At 39.5% G+C, this 20,891-nt stretch overlaps 1 protein-coding gene across 14 annotated transcripts in view; it reads left to right on the top strand.

Annotated features, from left to right (window-relative positions):
* Positions 1–477: 477 nt before the first annotated feature.
* The window catches only part of LOC146667822 (sorbin and SH3 domain-containing protein 2-like), a 56,205-nt gene continuing 35,791 nt past the window's right edge, over positions 478–20,891 (top strand). For 6 of the 14 annotated variants that reach the window (XM_085409516.1, XM_085409514.1, XM_085409513.1 and 3 more), the window contains exons 1-3: positions 485–1,074; positions 8,950–9,101; positions 18,889–18,944. In XM_085409516.1, coding sequence (XP_085265642.1) covers positions 18,935–18,944 — 10 coding nt within the window. In that variant the 5' untranslated portion in view covers positions 485–1,074; positions 8,950–9,101; positions 18,889–18,934. Of the gene's footprint in view, positions 1,075–8,949; positions 9,102–18,888; positions 18,945–20,891 lie in introns of all 14 variants that reach the window. The other 8 variants (XM_085409517.1, XM_085409511.1, XM_085409525.1 and 5 more) reach the window with 7 other exon arrangements.

Genomic DNA, 20,891 nt, shown 5'->3' with positions numbered 1-20,891 from the left:
ATGTCAAACTTATGACCAGGTGATGTCATAGTGGACATGTGCATCTTTTATATACAGTTTATGGTCAGCACTCAAATAAACCCACACTATCACAGCAGAGTATTTCCTGATAATTAAAAGATTTCGCTGCCAAATAATAATAATAAAAAGTAGAAACAAATGTATCTAGAAGTAAATACCTACAGCTCACGGTAGGGACATGGTAGCTAAAAGAACTCATTTAAACCTACAAGCATGGTGATGGACAAAATGCTACCAGGACAGCATAGATATAAATCTTAACACAGCTTCAAAGTTATTCCTAGCAAACATCTATGAATCATTTCTTATTTAGGCTTCGAGCCTTAGCCTGTGTCATGGTCTAACCATTAAAACAAACCGTCAGCACCCCGCCTCATATCTGAGGTCAGTCTATTGTGTGTTTCTGCTGCAGATAGAAGGCAAAGTGACACTTTCCTGTTGGTGAGCCGTACACAGGCCTCCCGTGTGCTGTGTGTGTCCTCTGCAAACACTGATTGAACCGCGGGCGTTGCCATGGCTACACGCAGACCCAATGAGAAGCTCGCGGTAGACTGTTGCTGAATGAAAATAACAGAGGCCATTTTGCGAACGAAGCCAAGACATCATTCACTAATAACGAAAAACGGAAACGGAGGCAGAGCCGGTCCATTTCTGGACTGACGCCGCTTCTCTTCTCCAGAGTCGCTAGGGTCGGGACTGCGGCGCGGCTCGCGCATGTAGTCGAGAAAGAAAGGCAGGCGGTAACTTAATTGTGCCGCCTTCTCCTTGGAGTGTCTTAAGGAGAGGGGACAGGTTATTTTCACCGCATTGCTGTCCGAGGCCCAGTGACCCCCCGGGAGAGAGGGAGTAGCCTTCAGTCAAGGTTGGCACAACATCCATGCGCGTTGAAAACAGGTGTACGGTTTCATCACACAGTAGCTCCCGAAGCCGCCGTAGCTTCACGGTGTGTGTCACTTCTGCGCCTGTCCGAGGACTTCACTCGTTTTATATGGAAAAGACATGTTATTAGACATGTTTCGGGAATTTGTCCGGTGAGGTGGCAGCTGTGTTAAGGTAAGTACACACTACCAGTTTGTTGTTTAAAAAACACAGGGGGGCTATATATTTATCTCTCCCTCCGCGTCGCTTTTAGCAGCTGCACCAGCAGCAGCAGCACTAGATCTGACCCTCGGCTTAATTTCGTGGTGTTAGAGCTGGTAAACAAGGCTATTTGGGTTGTTTTAACTGCCTTACAAGCAGTTATGACCCTGCAGTTGTAATTGACGAAACTCGAGAAAATGAATTAGCTTATCCGGGATGCGGTCGGGTCGACTCGGTTTCCATTTAAAGTGCATTCCGGTGGACTGGTGTCTCCAGTGCATTAGAGGAAGATGCGGTTGGGACTGGGAGGATGATAAATGACGAAACCACAAGCTTTTAAGCTTTACAAAGAATATTTCTAAAACCGTAAGGACCGACATTATGAGAGCAGTGTGGGAAGAACATGCAGCCTCCTGATAGTTGTAAACATGAACTGAAATATCCACGTTTAACCTAGATCTTAAACGCTTAGGATAATCTCTATTGTTAGCTTGCACTTGTGCATTGGTCAATACAGTTTCCCGTATGTGTAAGAAAAAAGGATATAAGCGTATAGCAGATATTTATTTTCTAACTGGACGAAGAACATATAACTTATTGAGTTTGGTTTTATGATGATAATAGTAACACTGTTACCCTGCAATTCTTTCATTTCATCTTGTGTGTAATATGTAGAGCAATGCTTCTGCGCAGGGCCACCCTACAGTCATCACTGAGTTGCAGTTTTTCCTTATTCCTGCTTCCTGAGTTCACATTCATCTGCCATTAAAGCTTTATCAGTCAGTCTCTATGCAGATAGGAAAACTCATCTGCTGCCTTGCTGTCTGACTTCCTCAAAGCCATTGCTGTCCCAGTTCAAAACAAGCAAACAAAAATAAAACGGATAACACAGCTTTTTCTGTCCAGTCTTCTAACTTGGTTAAACGGATGATGTATTTAGGGGCAACGGATAGTATCCGTAAGATGCATATGAATGCTGGATGAGCAGGGAAAATGGGGATGTGTAACACTATCACTCCGGGAACCACATACCACTCCCAGTGAGGCCTACCTTTCTACCTGCCTTGTGAGTGTCTTTTGCTGTGTGTGTGTGTGTGTGTGTGTGTGTGTGTGTGTGTGTGCCTTAGGCCATACTGGCCGGTGTTTCTGATGTTGTCTTTCTTGTATTTCTGTGACTACACACTTCTGTCTCTGATGAGGAAGCAGCGGGCAGGATGCAGTGTGACGAGCAACAGTTGGCTACTGACTGTTTCGCAGAGGACCAATAACAGGGACTTAAATATACACTCATAATGAGCAATCATAGCATTTTTGATTTGATTAATGGCCAGAGAGCCCAAAACTAAGTGTCTCTGTTGCTAACTCAGTTGCACCTGCTAGTTTAGAGTTACTGGGAGAGAAGCTGTGTGGTGCATGTGTGTCCGAGAGGGAGAGAGAAAGAAAGAGGATCAAGGCAGGTTGTCAGGGAATAGGCGAATGTGATACATTTTCTTCTGAAAGTACAGAATGTAGCAGAGGGGGTTACTATCACAGTGGCCTTTATTTCACTCTATCATTCTCTCACACTCATTTTCCCATGTCTATTCTTTGTTTTGGTGCCCTCTCTTTTCTCATTGTATCCTCTGCTCTGCTTCCTCCTTTATCTCCCCCTCACTGTGCCCTTCTCCAGAGTCTGATGTCATGGCTCAAGTAGTGTTTGAGAAGTGGTGTGTGCCTGCTCCCAGAGCCTATTAACAATGTCCTGTAGCGTGCATCATAAAGTGTCATGCTGATGACTTTTTTTTTTTTAAATCTCATCTGCTGAGCCACTTTTATCTAAAGAAATCCTCTTTTTTGCACAGTAATCAGTAATTCTTTGTTACTGAACCAGAGATACTTTATTCTGACAAATAAGCAACACATTGTAGCACAAAAAAAGACTTGATACGGTCCTGCATTGGAATCATTTTTGCTTAGTTATCTGGCTGTGCAACAGAGACGGCCCCAAAAAGCTGCTGTCGAGGCCAAATGCTGATTGTGGTGTGCAATGTAGTTGAGTTACCACAAAGACAAAGAAAAGCAAAAAACAACAGAGATGAAAGAAGCATGGATAGGAAACACAAACAATGGCTGTGATGGACAGTTCTGATTCTTTATTAGTCCTACTCCATTGTAGAGACGTTCTAGTAGATCATGACTTGACAGTGGCCAAACCAAAATGACTAACATGAGTGCAAACAAGAGCCCACATTACCGGTTGTTCCACATATTTTTTACACTGCCCCCTGGAGACAGTACACAGCGACAGCACACAGACGCAGGTCAGCCAGCCTCTGTTGCACCTGCGGATGACCATACAGGGACCTTAATCCCACCCAATATGGTTTGCTTAGTGGCAAACTTGTGCATATGTATGTGATGTGTAATAATCAAATGTGTAAAAATGGCAATATCTGATCTTATAAAATGGACTTGAACACATTTTTCTGGCTTTGTGAAAAACCTCTGCATCTATACACCGCTAGGGATGTTCAAATTATACTGTATCTGGAAAATTAAAAGTCTAAAAACTTACACTGCAAGTTGACAAGTATATCTTCACCTGTATTTCCAGCCAAGATCTTTCCCTAATTTAATCCTTGCACGTCAATCCTATTTCAGTCATGAGGCCTTTTAATCTATTTCAGTGGTTGTAAGAACAACCACAGGTTTCTAAATATAAAGGCTAAACACAGAAAGTAATACACAGCCAGCTTTGTTAAACAGCAGAAACACTAAGCCTCTGAGTACACTGAGTGGGCCTGCTATACCTCTGTTACACTTCATGTTATTCAAGTCCTGCCAGGTGCTTTCAAATTATGGTAAATCTAGAAAAGTGGACCAAAAGCCCGTGCAACACCACAGTTACTTGCTGTGGTCACATCCAGCTTGTCATACATCAGATTAAGCCCCGTGTATCCCTATATCATTAGGGGCTGAGGCCTAACCCCACTGACAAAGGGCAAAATGCAGGGCACACCCTCAGCAAGTCACTATACCGTCATAGACAGGGCTACCACATGAGGCAAACATGCACGCTCATACATATGACAATTTTAGAATTATCTACCAACCTAGTATTTGTGTCTTTGAATTGTGAGAGGAAGCTGGAGCAACCTGAACAAAACCCCAAACGGGGACAGGGAGAATGTGCAAACTCATCACGCAAATGCCCCCATCAGACCAGCTGGTTCAAATCTAGAATCGTCTTTGAGAGGGCCAACCAGTACAGTACTTGGCCACTCAAAAATGGCCAGATCTGAATGTATGAGTTATACTGAAGGAGTTCACAACACCAGTTATGTAATACATGTTAAAAAAAAGTTTGTAGAAAAACAAATATTATTAAACTATTATATCTCTATTAAAGAGCACGCTGCTTTGTGAATATGCTTTTCCTTTTTTGATCTTCAGATTTAAGTGTTTTCCAGTAAGTGACACTTACTACATGCGCAGCTCTTCTGCTTTTTATATCCTACCACTTACTTAACTGGGAATGGCAGGGCCTTGGAGAAGCTGATAATGAATTAGGTGTTGAAACTGTACGGGTGAGAGCATGTCGACACGGCTACTGTAGTCCAGAGTGGCTCATAGGTCAAAGTGTCGGTGCGTTTGAGTGTGAGTTTGTGTCAGTCACTATAAAAATAGTTTGCTTTGGTACTTTAATGAGATCATTACTAAGCTGCTGCTCTGTCCGTTTACTTTAAATTGTCTTATAAATCATTCTTCCACATGCAGCACTAAGTAGGACACACCTAGAAGAGCCAAAATATGATCTCAAGTAAGGAATGTGGTCAAAAATCTGTTTGCTTTGATGTGTGATGCAGATCCTGCTGCTTGTGTTTGTCATGCCAGGTTACAAGATTAAGTCTATAGTTGATAGCACTTATGATAGAACTTTATTGGTCCCCTGGTACTGCCCTGATTTTGGCCTCAAGGTTGCATCATTAGCACCTGTCAGTTGTCAGCTTTTCACCATACCTCAGTGATCCTTCCCACATGATGAGATGTTTCTGGGGGGGCAACTGCTGTTTGATTATTGGGATGTGTTAAACAACTTAATTAAACAAGGATCTTCTGGAACATCATATCCTGAATATTTTACTGATGCAAATGGTGAAAATCACAACATGAGTAATATTGTCGATGGGTTCAATAAATTCTTCATAAATGTTGGCCCTGAACTAGCAGCGGACATCCCGTGTCATAAAAATGAAAATATCAGTAATATAAAATCAAATCCCTTTTCACTGTTCCTCTCAGCTACAAATGAGCAAGAAGTAATAAATATCACATTAAAATGTAAAAGTAAGTCTTCAATGGATTATCATGACATAAATATGTCTGTAGTTAAACAGGTTATTCTGAATATTGCTAGTCCCTTAACATATATCTGTAATTTATCATTTCAGTCCGGTTGTTTTCCAAAAAAAATGAAAATTGCGAAAGTAATACCACTATATAAAAGTAATGACAAACACAGTTTTACCAATTATAGGCCTATTTCTCTACTGCCTCAATTCTCAAAAATTCTAGAAAAACTTTTTAATTCAAGATTAGAAAAATTCCTTGAAAAACATCAAATAATAAATGTTGGTCAGTATGGTTTCAGAACGCAAAGAACCACTTCAATGGCGATAATTGAGGCAGTAGAAGAAATTACTGATACACTGGATAAAAATAAATATGCAGTTGGTATTTTTGTTGACCTCAAAAAGGCCTTCGACACAATCAATCACTCAATTTTACTGGATAAATTGGAAAGATATGGTATTCGAGGGAAAGCTGGTAACTGGTTAAAAAGTTACCTAACAGGTCGGGAACAATATGTTAGCATAGGGCATTACCATTCAGAGAAACTTGGTATTACATGTGGTGTTCCCCAAGGGTCAGTGTTGGGACCAAAACTTTTCAATGTATACATAAATGATATTTTTGATGTTTCTCAAGTACTTAAACTCATACTGTTCGCAGATGACACCAACATATTTTTCAGTAGCGATGATTATACTGATCTTGTAATGACTGTAAACAGGGAGCTAAAATTAATAAAAAAATGGATGGACATAAATAAATTATCATTAAATATAAATAAAACTAAAGCAATGTTTTTTGGTAATTTAAAATATAATATAGAATTACCAATTATCATTGAAGGTGTACCAATTGATAATGTGAGTGAAAACAAATTTTTGGGAGTTATAATTGATAACAAAATTTCATGGAAACCCCACGTCAGACACATAAAAACCAAAATTTCCAGAAGCCTCGCAGTTTTGAACAAAGTGAAACAATTCCTTGATAAAGATGCACTTCGTACTCTGTACTGTACCCTGGTTCTTCCATATCTTACATATTGTGTGGAAGTGTGGGGAAATACATATAAAAATACAACTAATCCATTAGTCACAGTACAGAAACGAGCACTGCGTATTATTCACAAGGCTGGTTATCTAGATCATACTCACAAATTCTTTCTTCAGGCAAAGTTACTTAAATTCCAGGATCTGGTTAATTACAATACATCCATAATTTTGTATAAAGCTTTTACTAAACTTTTACCGGCAAATTTACAAACTAGATTTGAAATTCGAGAAAAGGTTTATAATGTGAGAGGCTTTGGAGAATTCAAATTACCCAGAACTCGAACAACCCGTAAAGGCTTTTGTGTGTCTGTATGTGGTGTGAAAATCTGGAACAGTCTGAGTTTACAATTGAAACAATGCAAAAATATTCATAGATTTAAATTTCTCTGCAAACAGTTGGTCTGGTCACAGTATACTCAATGATGGGTTTTAGTGTGCTCTGTAATGTCTGTCCTCTTACCATTGCTGGTATGGATTCCAAAATAAAAAATAAAAAATAAAGTGTGCGTATGTATGTACATATATGTACTTGTGTGTGTAGATATATATGCATGTATATGTATGTGTGTCTGTTACTTGTAGTTATTACTGCCTGTTACCTGTGGTAATGCAATTTATAATTTATATATTCTGTATTCAGTTATGAAGGCTCTAATTGTTGGTTGCGAGCTGCCGCTTAGATGCTTGTATCTGCCCGGGGCTGTTGATGGGTCTGTATGCAATGATGGGCGTAGCTGCGGGAAGTTTATTGTTTTTTTTTGTTGATGAGTGAGTATAGGGGTGGGATTTAATAAGTTTTCTTCGTCCCACTCCTTTTTCAGGCAAGTTTTGTTTTTTGTTTTGTGTATTTTATGTTCAATATAGGTATTTGTTGTGCCTGAAAATTAATAAATAAATGAATGAATGAAATGAATGAATGAATTATGTTTGTTGACACACTGATCGCTGCTGTGGGGCTTTCAGGAACCCTAAAGTCTGAAGCCTAGGTGTTTGGGAGACATAGTTGGAGGAGCGCTACTCGTCACTGGATCCATTCGTGCCCATGTAGACAGGATTTTTACATTACCACTTCATCATCTGCATGATGACAGCAGGCACAGAGAGTGTTGATCAAGACTTAGCTGTGTCCATGTTTGATTTAAAAGTTGGCAACAGGTTTGGCAGAGCCTATGAAGCTTTTTTTTTTTTTCTAATTTATGGCCTTATACTAAAATAGTTGCTGGTCAGCTACTGTAGAGTAAGATAAATACATTTAAAATGACAGCAAACTAAAGAGATCCGCCCACTGTTTGGTGGAAGGTTTGTAGTATGAATCTCATCTGTTTTTGTCATATCTCAGGATTTGGTTTATGGAAGCTAATTAATTTCTTTTGTAGTGGCACCTCGGCTCTGCCCGAGCCTTTACCGCACTTTAATTTGTAAGTTGCGGATTCTTGCGCCTCTTCTGTTTATTGTTAAAAACTTGTTTTAAGTGGATGCGTTGGATGTTGTCCAAATAGCATGTTACACAGTAGCTGCCTGGCTGGTTTTAGGTATCCAGGCTCTAAATATGACATGCTAATAGCAGTAGTTACATCATCATTCTAGGAATAGCAGGGAGTCTGGGGTCTAGAGGTGCTTCTGGCTGACCTCTCTCCTGTGTATATTCGGCGTCTGTGTGCATGTGTGTGGTCATTTTCCAAATATACAGTCCCATATGGATTACAGCGCGGGAAAGATTATTAATGGTACAGGTGAGTGGTCATATAATTTGTATATTTAGAGCCTGGTATGACGTTGACAGTACAAGATGTATTTACATGGATTTAAAAAGGGAAAAGAAAAAGTGCAATTGCATGTCATGTCTATGTGGCTGGATATTCACATCTCCGAGGGAGCATTCTTGACACAAAGTCAAGCTGACCACAACAAAAAAGGAAAGAAAGAAAATCTCATGTGAGAAGGATTTAAGACTCCTGTCAGTTTCTGTGTGGATGCTGCCACTTTACATAGCCACAAACTGACAACTCTGGCCACTGTGACATAAAACCTGTTAGGAGGAGATGAGTACATTGAGGTTCTCTTACACCCTTCTCACACCTCAGGCGAGCCTAACATCTGAAAGGTGTATCTACCCGATGTAGCATACAGTAGAATCACTCTGCGACTCCTTTGGAATGTATGAATTGTGTGAATGTGTGCTTAGAAGTAGTTTGTCTTCATGGGCATGCGTGCGCTTATACTGCGTGGCATGCATGCAAACATGTGTGTGGCAAAATAGAGATACTCAGGCCTGTCACTTATCCCCCACCCATCCACACCGGGGGGTTACTTTCCAGTCTCAAAGACAAGCATGCCAGAGTCTGAAAATAACCGTATCTGATCACTGCTTCACCCAAACAGGCAACTCTCTTTCCCTGTCACTCCCACTCTTCGACTCCGTCTCTTAACTTTCTCCTCGGTCTGTTGTCTCTATGCTTCCCAGGCATTGAACGGGGATCTTGGGACTAAAGCTTGAGCGGGAGGAGATACTTGTCCTGAGCAGAGGAGAGAAAGTGGAAGGCACAGGGGGACTTTAAGTCACAACGCCATACGTGACTCTTCTTAGCACTTCTCCAGTCTTTTGGGTTTATGACGGTAAGAGTTACATTTACTTTACTTGATGGACCATTGCACCTGCACTCTGTTGTCTGCAGTGGGGCAGGATTGCATTTCGTTGGCGTTCACAGGAAAACCATTTTTATTAAAACAAATTTAAATCCGAGTATGGATATTTTGGATTTAACCTGTCCTAATATCTTATATTGCTTTCTTCAAAGACCCTCTTCAAGGCACGCAGATATTGCAGCGCTGTCTACTCGGTTGTCATGTGTCTATATTTACTTGTTATGAACACAGATGCTTTAAAAAGATTTAAATTAAAAGAGATCCGAATAGCTTTTACAGCCCAAACACCCAAAGGGAATAGTATTTATCTGTGCTGCCAAAACCAAAAATTATAGCCCAAGAGTAGAATTTTTGTCTTTTGTGACAGTGGACAGAGGAAATGGTGTCAAATAAAAACAGCGGTTTTGACCGCGGTCACCTAAGAAATAGGATCACAAAAAAAGCTTAGATTACAGTTGTGAGCGTTAACTTCCTGAGCATGACTTTATCAGATTTTTGTGTATTTGTTTGTTTGTAAATATATTTATAAGAACTCCGTAACCTCTTAACTTTTGCCCCAGAATCCTTTCCCTCTTCGGGCCCTTTTACATACTTCAGTCTCTTGTTACAGCCTTTTTTCATGGTTTCTTATTTCCTATTCAACAAAAGCCATGCACCAATTCCTCCATTAGGCCAATCTCAGAGGTGTTGTGGAATGTCACCTTGACCCCTTGGGTACACAGTAAGGGGTGGTTCCCAGCCTCGGTTTGTATCACGGGCGGCTGGATTTGTTTTCTTCCGGATCTCACATACACAGTCACTTTGTGCGTTCCCTGCAAACGTCACAGGGCAACCTCTTCTTTTTTTTCTTTTTTTTTTTTTCTTCATTCATATGCGTCATTCCAGCCTCATTAAAACTGATTGCAGAGGTCAGCGATACTTTTGTAAAGGTTTTTTGGTTAGATAAATCTTTTTGTTGCTTTTATAAAGTCCACGCTTCATTGTAATGAATAGTTTTCTTCTTCAGCTGATGGCATTTGCTTGGTTAGATGTGTGTCATGTGGAGTGGCAGTTCTATGAAGCTGGTGTTATTAGAAAAATTAAATGAATCTGGCATGAAATCAGGGATTTTTTTTTCTGCAGTGTCTGTGTTTAAAATTAAGGATAGAATATTTTGTGGTAGTTATGATTATGAGCTTACCCGGGCTGTTGTTTCAGCCCTTCTTTTCCGCATTCCTTATTACTGGTTGTTTGTTCTAAAGCTGAAAATTTTTTTATTTTACTGAATCAAAGCGAATGCAAGGCTCTTATTTGAGGCTCTCATGCAAATATCTAGAATCCTGGAAATAGGAAAAAGTTTTTTCTAATGTTCTTGACCAGCTTCGAGGTTAAAAGGTCACGGCTAATGGCATTAAATATAGCGCCTCCTCTAATCAAGTTCCTCTTGTCTTCATGCTCGACACTTAACACTGGTACCTGGGGAATCCAGACTATGCATGGGGAATTTAATCTTGGGCACAACAGATAGCCCTGCCGCTTCAGCGTACCTCCTGTCTCAAATCAAAAAATATATTTTTGAACTGTTTGTCTTAACAAAGTCTTAGACGTAAACACTTTGTTTTACATATTGTAATTTGGAATTTCTTTTTGTTGTCATCTCTCTGACGTGTTTGCATATTTTCAGGATACATTTCTTTACCTCGTCACACTTTGTCGCCCTCGAGATGGGCGTGTTTACTCGTAGCATGTGGAAAAACTAACTTCTGCATCCTCTGCAAGCACAAAGGAAAATATTGCTTTTATGAAGTCCACACCAAGTTGTAATGAATAGTTTTCATCGGCTGATGGTATTTGTAGTTCAAACATCATATTTTAAACTCAAAATGTTTCAGATTCCAAGCTGAACAACAGTTGTTCTTCCTTCACTCAGAAAGCTGGAGCTTGACTATTACATTACGTCAAAATGACAAGTCAGGAAACGCTCAAGCTTCATCTTTGAAATTGCTTTGACATTTAGCCTAATGTCACACTGTCCTCTCATTTGCTCACTCTATTATCTTCTCGTAGCTCTGCCTATATTAGCTTGTTGTGTGGGCTGCAGTCTGAATAATAGTTTTCAAGCTTTTGTTAGATATCTTTGTGTGTGTTGTGCTTATTCTTAAGGAGCCGGCATGAAACTGTGGCAGCTCTAAATGTATTGTTGAGCGGGGCTGCTCAGATGTGTCCTCGGGCAGCTTTTGGCACAGAGCTTACATAATGCAACTAATATAAATTTCCATTTTCAGTAGGATGCCAGTTATTTTGCACTTCCTTCACTAAACACAACACAATAGGAAGGTTTTCTCTTCATCTCTTGATTTTATTAGATTTCTATGCACTTTTTTATTTTTAATTTTTAAATTGCTCTCTCCTTACACACAGAGCACATCATAAATTCTGTATAGGAAGACTGAGATAACAAACCCACCAAGTGTCACATCCAATTCATTCTTTTTCTCCCATATCCCCGACTCAAAGTACCAGGGATTGTGTTACATAATTGCATTAGTGCTCTCGGGCCAATGGCTGTGCTCGTTAGCGTCGTTGTGATGCAATCTGGAGAACACACTCTCTGTTGTTTGCCGTATGGGCAGTGAGTGGGCACGCAGGGTCAGTGTGTTGACCTCCCCTGTCCATTCTTACAGCCAGAGGGGAGGGGGGTCCGCTAATGAGTGGCAAGGTTGAGCAAACAAGGCTGATAACAGAGACTTTGTTGCAAGTGGTTGTTGTTCAACTACTGGCAGTAATGTGCTGGTAGAACAGTAACATGGCACCGACAAAACATTCCTGCATCTAACAACAAATACTTTAGAGCTTTTGTGAGAGGCTTAAACTGTGTTCTGCTTGAGGATTGAAGCTGTTCGTTTTGTACTTTAGAAAGGTTTCGTTTTTTTAAAGGAATCATTAAAGACCATTTATTCAGATTTAGTGGTATGGACGGGTATTTAACATACTTCTAACAGGCTGGAGTGCGGGGCCTAAACTGTTTCATGGTTCGAGTAATCCGCTTTTCTAAAGTGAATTGCAGGTCAGAAGTTTCTTAAGGTATGTAGGAAAGGCAGCATGCTGAAACAATAGCACCTCAATCATATGAATGGGAAATGACCGGCATATTACCAGGAATCATTGTGATGTGGCCATTAAAGGATTTTTAACACCGCTGCTCAGCAGAGATTTTGACACATGCCTCTGTGTTAAAGTGCTTAAAATCACCGTGACATGGATTACTCATCGCTTTCTGAATGTAATATTTAAATCTGACTTTGTTGCCACCATTATGGGAGGTTATATTTTTCATTACTTTGTTAGGACATTTGTGTGGCTAAATGATGCCAAGATACTTGGAGTTTTAAATTAAGCATAGACAAAAACTTGTTTGTTTTTTTTATGTTCTTCATTATTTGAAAAAGGAAAAGGTTACAAGCTCTTAACGCTTCCTCTGCAGCTTTATTAAAAGGCTTATAAACTATTTCAATGTTTACTTTTATTAACATTTGTTGGGCTAACGTGGCTACAGTGTCCATTTAAAGCACAGTGGGCAATTCTTTTTACTGTTTTGATTCTTTCGTTTCTTTTACCACAATCCCACACTCCCCACATTTTTACCACAAAAATGCAACACTGAAGAAAAAAAAGCAAAAAATTTGGCTCAGTTTCAGTAATTAAGGAATGAAGCAATGCTAAATCCTGCCTTTTTTGGAGGGGTTGTTGTCCCCGTCGGTTTGGTTTCAGTCTGGTCATGTCTTGACTGAGATTTATGTTGAATCTCCCGGGACCTTCTGTTTCCCTGTTTAAAAAAGGAGTTTGTTTTCTCTGATTCCTCCTAGATAGGTTTTCCAGATTTCTCTGTTTGCTGTTGTTGTATCTGCGTAAAATGCACTGGCCTGGCTGTTACTGTGTAGCATCCCTACAGGTAATACGCAGAGCACACATTCCAACTCGTGTCCATTAATATTTCTGCTGCAGTATTTTTTGTTTTTTGCTTCTTCTTTTTCTCACTGAAGCTTGTAACAAGCATTTTGAACATTGATAAAGCTGTTTTAACATTTTGCAATATGCTGAGTATTGCAATAACATAAACTGTGATTCATCACCTTTTTTCAACTGCGAAGTATGTTCAGAAAGTTATACTTTGTCAGTATCTTATTGGATAAGAAAGATATTGACAAACTTGTCTCACATCTATTATTTTTTTGCATTAAAATCAGATCAGAGTGGTTGTGAGTGTACAACGCCCTCAAGTTCTGGGTAGTCACCACGGGTTATGTGGCAGAACGTGGGGAAAATTCAATACAATCACCAGGCTGCCTCTGACTTTTGGTGACGTACGGAGGCCGCTGTCATATTTTACTTGTGTGACTGCGCCGTTAACTTGTTCTAAATTAAAAGGGCAACTTTGTCAAGCTAAGTGTGTCCAGTGTTTGTTTTTGTTTTGTTTTGTTTTTTTCAGGTGAACTGATTTAATATAAGTTTGCTCATCTTGGGATGAGTTATCATTTATAGTTTTTGATATTTGGTGCCCCTGTATTGATACAATATTGCCATGCAAAATATTTCAATGCTCTGTTGTATCAAACATTTTCCCCACCCTTAGAGTGCAGTCGGGCACATCAGCTGGTCTCCCCAGAAAATAAAGAGTAACAATAAAATTGGTTTGTTTGATTTACGCAACTTATGTGCACAAATCTCAACTGTAAACAGACAAGAAGTCAAAGAAGACATTGCTGTGGTTATAGTTTGTCAAAACAGAGGCCCAAAATATCAAAGTCACTTTATATGGAGAGGCATGCCCAGCCTCACCTTCAAGTAAGCAGCAACAGCCAAACCAAGCTGGACATAAAGTTGATATATAGCTGTTCTGTTTTTCTGACATCATACGGATGATGAATCCGGGCAGCTCTGAGTCTGTTGTTCTCAGTTCTGTGTAAAATACAGAGATTTAATATACTGCAAATGCTACCTATTAAATGTATTGATTACTCATAGTCCAATAAAGCTATCATATACAGTGGTCTTATTGCATTGATTTACATATTTTCTTTCCTCAAGACCAATTGATCATTTAAAGAGTAGGTACAGTTTCAGTCAGCCAGAGTTTACATTGGTTTAACTTTGGCCTTTATGTTGATGTAAATGTAATTAAAGCTGCCATTGAAGCAGGCTGGCTTCGTGTTTTGCAGGACTGTGTGCACACAGAGTTGGTCTCAGATGTTCCTCCAGTGGGACATTCAGGGTCATATGCAACACTTTTAACAGATTTGCTACAAATTTTAATCTGTGAGTGCATCTTAGTGAGTGACCACTTCAGTACCAGAACCTTTGAGGCTGATGTCCCCTCATCACTAATGACCATTCACTCTCACCTGGTGATTTTCCCCCATACACACTCTTCTGCATAATCTTGAACAGCAAAGTATTGTTTTTATAATAATTTTTTTTCAATGCAGTTATAGCTTATAAGAAAACACCATCAGTTGTATAAGGTCCGTTTAGCAGGCACATGATATTGAAAAGTGCTTCTCTCAGCTCTTTAAGTACTCCCCCTAAAAGATGGTGGCATGTTTATTCTTAAGACTCTTGTTTTGTTTATGTCAAAGCAGTCAGTGACTAATGGTATCCTGTCGAACACTTTTTGAGGGCATATCTTTATTTTTCACAGCATCCTAGCTAAGTGACTGTTGTTGTTTTGTTTTTGTTAATACTGGCAAAGAAACTTGTTCCTTCCGGTCTTTGGTGGTCCAGCTTTGTTGTGCTGTCTCCGCTCGGATTTTATGAGATAATTAAAACAGCGCTCAGATTACACATGGAATTTCCCATACATGTACTCAAACTTATCAGTTGTTTTCAGAAGGACATTTGTGTCAACACGTGATTGATTAAGTCAACAATATTAAAAGTCTTCCTGTTTAAGCTTACCATGTGATGAAGGGAAGGAAAATTAAGAAAACGGCTCATGGTGAGAAACTCAGATTAGCAAAAATGTTTTTCTAGTACTGACACAAAACAACACAAACTTCCTCTTACAGTAACAGTCTCTTGTCTATAAATAAAGTTTATAAAGTTTAAGCCCTATTAGTCCAATAATGTAAACCAGGTAGGTCTCAGAGGGCCACATGGCAGACTAACGAGACTTGATGGCCCCGATACTGGACATCACAGCTTTCTGCAGCTTCTAGCTCTGAGTTGTATATTTGCTGTCCCACAGCTATTACACTCAGTAATTATATACACACTGGTCTCCAGAGTGGCCAACCGATGTCTAAATTACAGTCGGTGGAAAAACCACAGCAAAGTAAAAAAAAAAAAAAAAAATGTCTCGAAAGAAACTTGACATACCAACTTTAAAAAGTAGTACAAGAATCCAAAGCATCTTGCTGGAAAACAAAGTCCTCTTCTTTATTATTGAGTATTTATTTAAGGTTTTGAGAGCTGACAGAGTATCAGATGTTTGGTCTGTCTGCATTTATTTCCAGGCTTCCTTTTCAAGCAACACAGTAAGCATTTTAGGGGAGTATTTGCAGGATTATTTTGGAAACTTTCTTTCAAATAGAGTGAGGCACATGCTAAAGAGCTACTAATGGTCTATCCCAGGCTTTAGACGGGGTTGCTAGATTGTATTTAAAAGCTTTAAAAAGCTCTATATTGACAAGCAGGCAGAGTTGAACTGAGGTGTTGAGCCCGGAGCGTTTTACTTCCAGTGTGTAGCCTTAATATTACACCACGGCCACAGCTGCTGTGTCGCCGCTGATCTGTCCCCAAGAAACATGATGCTGTTTATAATCTGACCATCATTTGGACGCCGACAGCCTGCGACGCCAGACCCATGATTTACCCCTGGGTGCCTGCGCGCGCGCGTGTGTGTGTGTGTGTGTGTGTGTGTGTGTGTGTGTGTGTGTGTGTGTGTGTGTGTGTGTGTGTGTGCGTGTTTGTTTCTGAGAGCAAGATTTATGAGGACACAGGGTATGAGGGTGAGGATTAGGTCTTGAGGGACAGAAAGTATCCCATGTTGTCTTCATGCACTCCCACAAATATTAGGATTTTATTTGCCAACCAAAATTAGCTGTGTTTGGAAGAATGAAGCAGTGAATATGGATAAACTAATCAAAGACATGGTGCTTGAAGGTTATGTCAAGAAGAATACAGAATACAGAAAGAATTTGTCAGTAAACGTTACTTCATGATAAAAACATGCTGATCCCATCTCTTATTGGGTGATAAGCAGGATACCTCTTGTAATTTAATTTATCTATTTAATGTACTCTTGTTTCGTTCCATCTCAGGGTGAGTTTGCTTATATAACTGCTTTACTGTGGGTCTACCCTGCTCTGAAGCAGATGGACACAGGGCTGAGCAGAGGAAAGTGTAGTAAAAATAATATTGTGTAACTGTAAGTGATAAAAGATTCAGCACTCAAAATCTCAAAGCCAGGGCAAAATATCTATAAGTTATGATAATAAAGATCTATGGCCAAAATAAAAACCCTTACCTGATTTATATTTGGCCCACCTCAACTTGTTACACACCTCTCGAGCATTTTGAGCTCACTGTGTACCTGCTACATTTTATCCTTTTGCACTTGTGCCTCTGCAGTGCATGCTGAATCTCCCCCATTGTCAAAGTGACTACCCTTCAGCTTGATTTTGAATTTTGGAAAGTGGTTGAAGTTGCAGGCAGCAAAGATTGGCACCTAGTCCAGGTGGTGAGTGAAGGTTGTGTTTGTGTGGCTAGAAAACACAGTTATAGTACAGCTGACGGTCTCAGCCTTGGGGTCGAGGATATGATGCAGCTGAAAACTGCTTCTGCATCGCTGTTCTCATCAATGATGATGCTCCTTACAGTCAAGTGAGGAGCATTATCAGGCCAAAAGGGTGATCTAAAAGGACAACCTTATTGGGTGACTGGCCAAATCAGGTAAGGCCTCAGTCACACTGGCTTGGGCCATTTGGCAACCCCCTGGCAACCTCTGGTTGCTGTAGTCTATTCCCCCAGTGTTGGCTGGAGGCATCTGGCTGATGCCTGATAAAAATCAGTTGAAAAGAGGTTGCTGCACAGATGCCCCTCATCTACAAACACTCGCCGTCTACTCTCCAAGCTGAGAAACTTTTCAAAGTCCAACACAATCTGGAAACAAAGAATGTTTGCCTTCATAGTAAAAGTTGTTCATAACTGCTGCAACCAACACGTTTCAAAACATTTACTATGAAGGAAAGTAGTCTCCATCCCCCGTTTGCATCACACTTCTTAGTTTTACTATTGCTTAGCAAGTAGTTTGTTACTATTTGTAGAAGATTCTGTGTCTTCAATTGGGAACCAAAGCAATCACAAGAAGGTTTGTCGTGCAGCACTGTATACCCCTGCAACCAAATCGACTGTCAACAGGCTCCCACGACACACTTTTCCCTAGTGACTAGTGGTTACCAGGGGTCTCCAGTCTCTACGCCTGCGTCAATTGATTTCACAGCAGATGCTAGCAACTGTCTGCTAACCGATCAGGGATTATAGATTTTTCCCTCATGGCGGGTAGTTTCCTGATGGTCTTTAGCCCCAAATGAGTTTAAGCTCTGTGTGACTGGGGCCCAAGACAGTTTCATCACACCTTGTGCATTTCTTAAAACCATTACAAGCAATCAAATAGAATCTGCTGACAGGAAAATAAAGTCCCTGTGATGGTAGATGTGTTTCACTATGTTTTGTATTACAAGTTAATGGTTGTAGCTGCATGTTTTTTGTCTTTTGTTTGTTATGTGTACATAAACTACTTAGTTGTAAATGAAATGGTTCTGAGAGGCTGGTGCTGTAGTTACTTGTATAGTTAGCAGCAATAAATGTTTCTTAGTTACTTCAAACTTAGTCTGTCATTAAAACTGTTTTGTATTTATCTCCTTGTTAAGACTGGAGTTGTGAGTATGGTCTAATACAGTATGTACTAAAATGCTGGGTCATCCATCTCGTGCCACTCATTACTGGGGACAACTGCTAAGGCAGTTTACACATTTATGTCAGAATACAATTGCATACCGTCCCCCAAATAAGCACCAGTAAATGACAGCTGTAATTATCAGGACCTCACATGCGTGCAAAGAGGCCCTAAGCTGTCACAGTGTTGAAACAAATGTCTGGTGATACATGTGTTTTGTTGGTGAATATAATCTGTTTCATCCTTTTTAACAAACTGGCAACATACAGCTATGGGGCATATAGCCCAAACATCTGTGCATTTCTCTCCTCAGCTCTAAGAATAGAAAGATAAAAAACAGAGTTAAACAGAATCAGGCAGTGTTAGCGATGTGAGTCTTGTTTCTTTGTAAAACAGGTGTGCTGTTTGCTTGTCAGTTGTAATGATTCTTTGCCTTTGATTTGTGTCCTTTTCCTGTCACTCGTATATCCAATAGTTTATATAGTTTATATAGTTTTTTAGAAATCATTTATTGCTGTTTCTCAGTGAAAAATGATCTATTCCATGTTTACAAAATACTATCATGCACCCAGCCTGCCATCATTCCTCAGAATGGAAAAAAAGCCAAATTAGTGAGCACACTAAAAACTAATCACAGTCATATGCTTGGTTGCAGTAAAGCAGGTACCTCGCTACAGTTTTGTGTTTTAACACCGGAATCTCCAAAATCTGCTTTTGAGGTTTTACCCTCAAGAAGATCTATTTGAGGTCTTGGATTTGAAACTCTATTCAAACAGTTTAAATCTCTTTCTAAAATACTTTGTATTTTGTTTTGTTTTTTAGGAAAGTGTGTGCCCCTGCTGCCGATCAGTAAGAAGTGCTCTTCAATATGAATACAGGTACAGTATATATCCAAAAACAAGTACAGAGTGCAGCGTTTACAGGATCGTTGGGAAGTCCCCCATCCACCTGTCCGATCCATGTCTTGCTTTTGTTTGGAAAAGTTAAAATAATTTTGTCATGTGGGTTTATCAGCCATGACGGTGATGAGCATACATGAAACTTTTACTACAAAACAGTGTCTTATATAAGACTTCAGGTTATAAGTGTAAAATGTATTCATCTATGAGAAAAATGGGAGAAATATAACAAGAAAGAGCATGTTTTACATTTCTGCCTGTCGTCATGTCATGATCATAAAATCATTAGTTTGGGATTTTTTTAAATTTATTTTTTGGTAATAACCCAGTTCAGAATCACGTTGATTTAAAAACAACTAATGTCTCACTTTATCTCTTGTAAATATTTAGGTTAGTGGAAGCTAATGCAGTAAATCATATTGACTTTGATTTGTTCACTTTTGCAGCTCTCGTGTTTGCACAGCTTTTTCCTAATTTTCTATTGAGTGTAGGGGCTGAACGATTATGGAAAATAATCTAATTGCGATTTTTTTGCCCCAAGATTGCGATGCGATATGCGATTATTTTTTAAGGTCTTTGTCTTCTGTATTATTAAACAAAGACAAGCAATACATCATATAGTATGGCCAATACTATATTACATTAATTTTAAACTGTTCTTTCCTGGAAGACAGACCTCTGTTATGATGACATGAGGTGATGCATGAATTGATGACTGACATTTTTATTTAACTTCTTCAATCACAACAGTATATTTGAACATACACAATAGTTTATTTTTAGCTTACAAACATCTGAGCATAAAGTGCTGACAAGGAACCCTGGTGTAAACATTAAAATGAAAGTCAGTACAATGTGCAGATTGCAGAAATATACATAAAAAAAATCAGTGGCTTTACCACACTCAGTTTTTCGACATCTGTGAACTACTAGACAGTCATTCAATTAAAAAATAATATTAAATAAATAAAACTAATAAATAAAAAATACACACATCTTACTGATCTCTGCAGTCAGTAACATTACACATAAAGTGCAAACATAATAGCAATTGTATAAACACACACACAAACACGCCTTTAAAGTTTAAAGGCGTGAAATTGGACGGTCTAGCCTTCTGATTAGCTAATCAGAAGGCTAGTTCTGATTAGCGTCACCGCTGTCTCGGTGGAGTTTAATAAACTCGGCCGTCTGCTTCTTGCTATCTAAAATATAACCAGACACTGGTGTAAATTCTCGACTGTCTCATACTTCTGTTTAATAAGTTTTCTGTTTGACGTTTAGTCAGCTGTGTGAAAACCAAGGAGGAACCCACCCGGGGGATTAATAAAGTTTTATTTTATCTAATCTAATAACTTTAATCTCAGCCAAACCGATTTACTCACGAACAAACAAAACACTGAAAAAAGCCCAACAATAACATTTTTAGGTTGTCTAAGTGACTTATATATTACGTTTAACCCGAGCAGCGAAACTCCGCGGTGATCTGAAAATGATGTGCCGGGAGTTGTGCCGTTCTCGGCCGCATCAGTAACCCTCGAGCTCCCGGCTAGCTGTCGAGCTGGTGGGTAGCAGACGCCTCTGAAAACGTCGAAGCACTTTTGCAAATATGGGATATCTTGATAAACCGAGCAGATATTTGATGTTTACACAACTACTTTCTCGCCTGAAAATATGTTAAAAGTTTATTTTGTGACCCAGAAAGATTAGTATGAGTAATTTTAAAACTTAGTAGCGGCCGCCATTGCTGGAAACTGGAGTTTGGCTGGGCCGCGCTATGAATTCTGGGATATGGTAGTAATTTGGACAGCCTTATAATCGCAGTATAATCGCAGCCTTTGCGGTTAGAAAATTGCACTTGATCATGTCGCGATATTATCGCAAATGCGATATATCGTTCAGCCCTAATTGAGTGCCAGTAAAAAT

This window comes from Rhamphochromis longiceps, linkage group LG6 (genome assembly GCF_057381845.1).
Source record: "Rhamphochromis longiceps isolate RC_006_pf linkage group LG6, R_longiceps_female_GT1.1, whole genome shotgun sequence".
Lineage (NCBI taxonomy): Eukaryota > Metazoa > Chordata > Actinopteri > Cichliformes > Cichlidae > Rhamphochromis > Rhamphochromis longiceps.
This window is presented reverse-complemented; position numbering and strand designations above follow the sequence as displayed.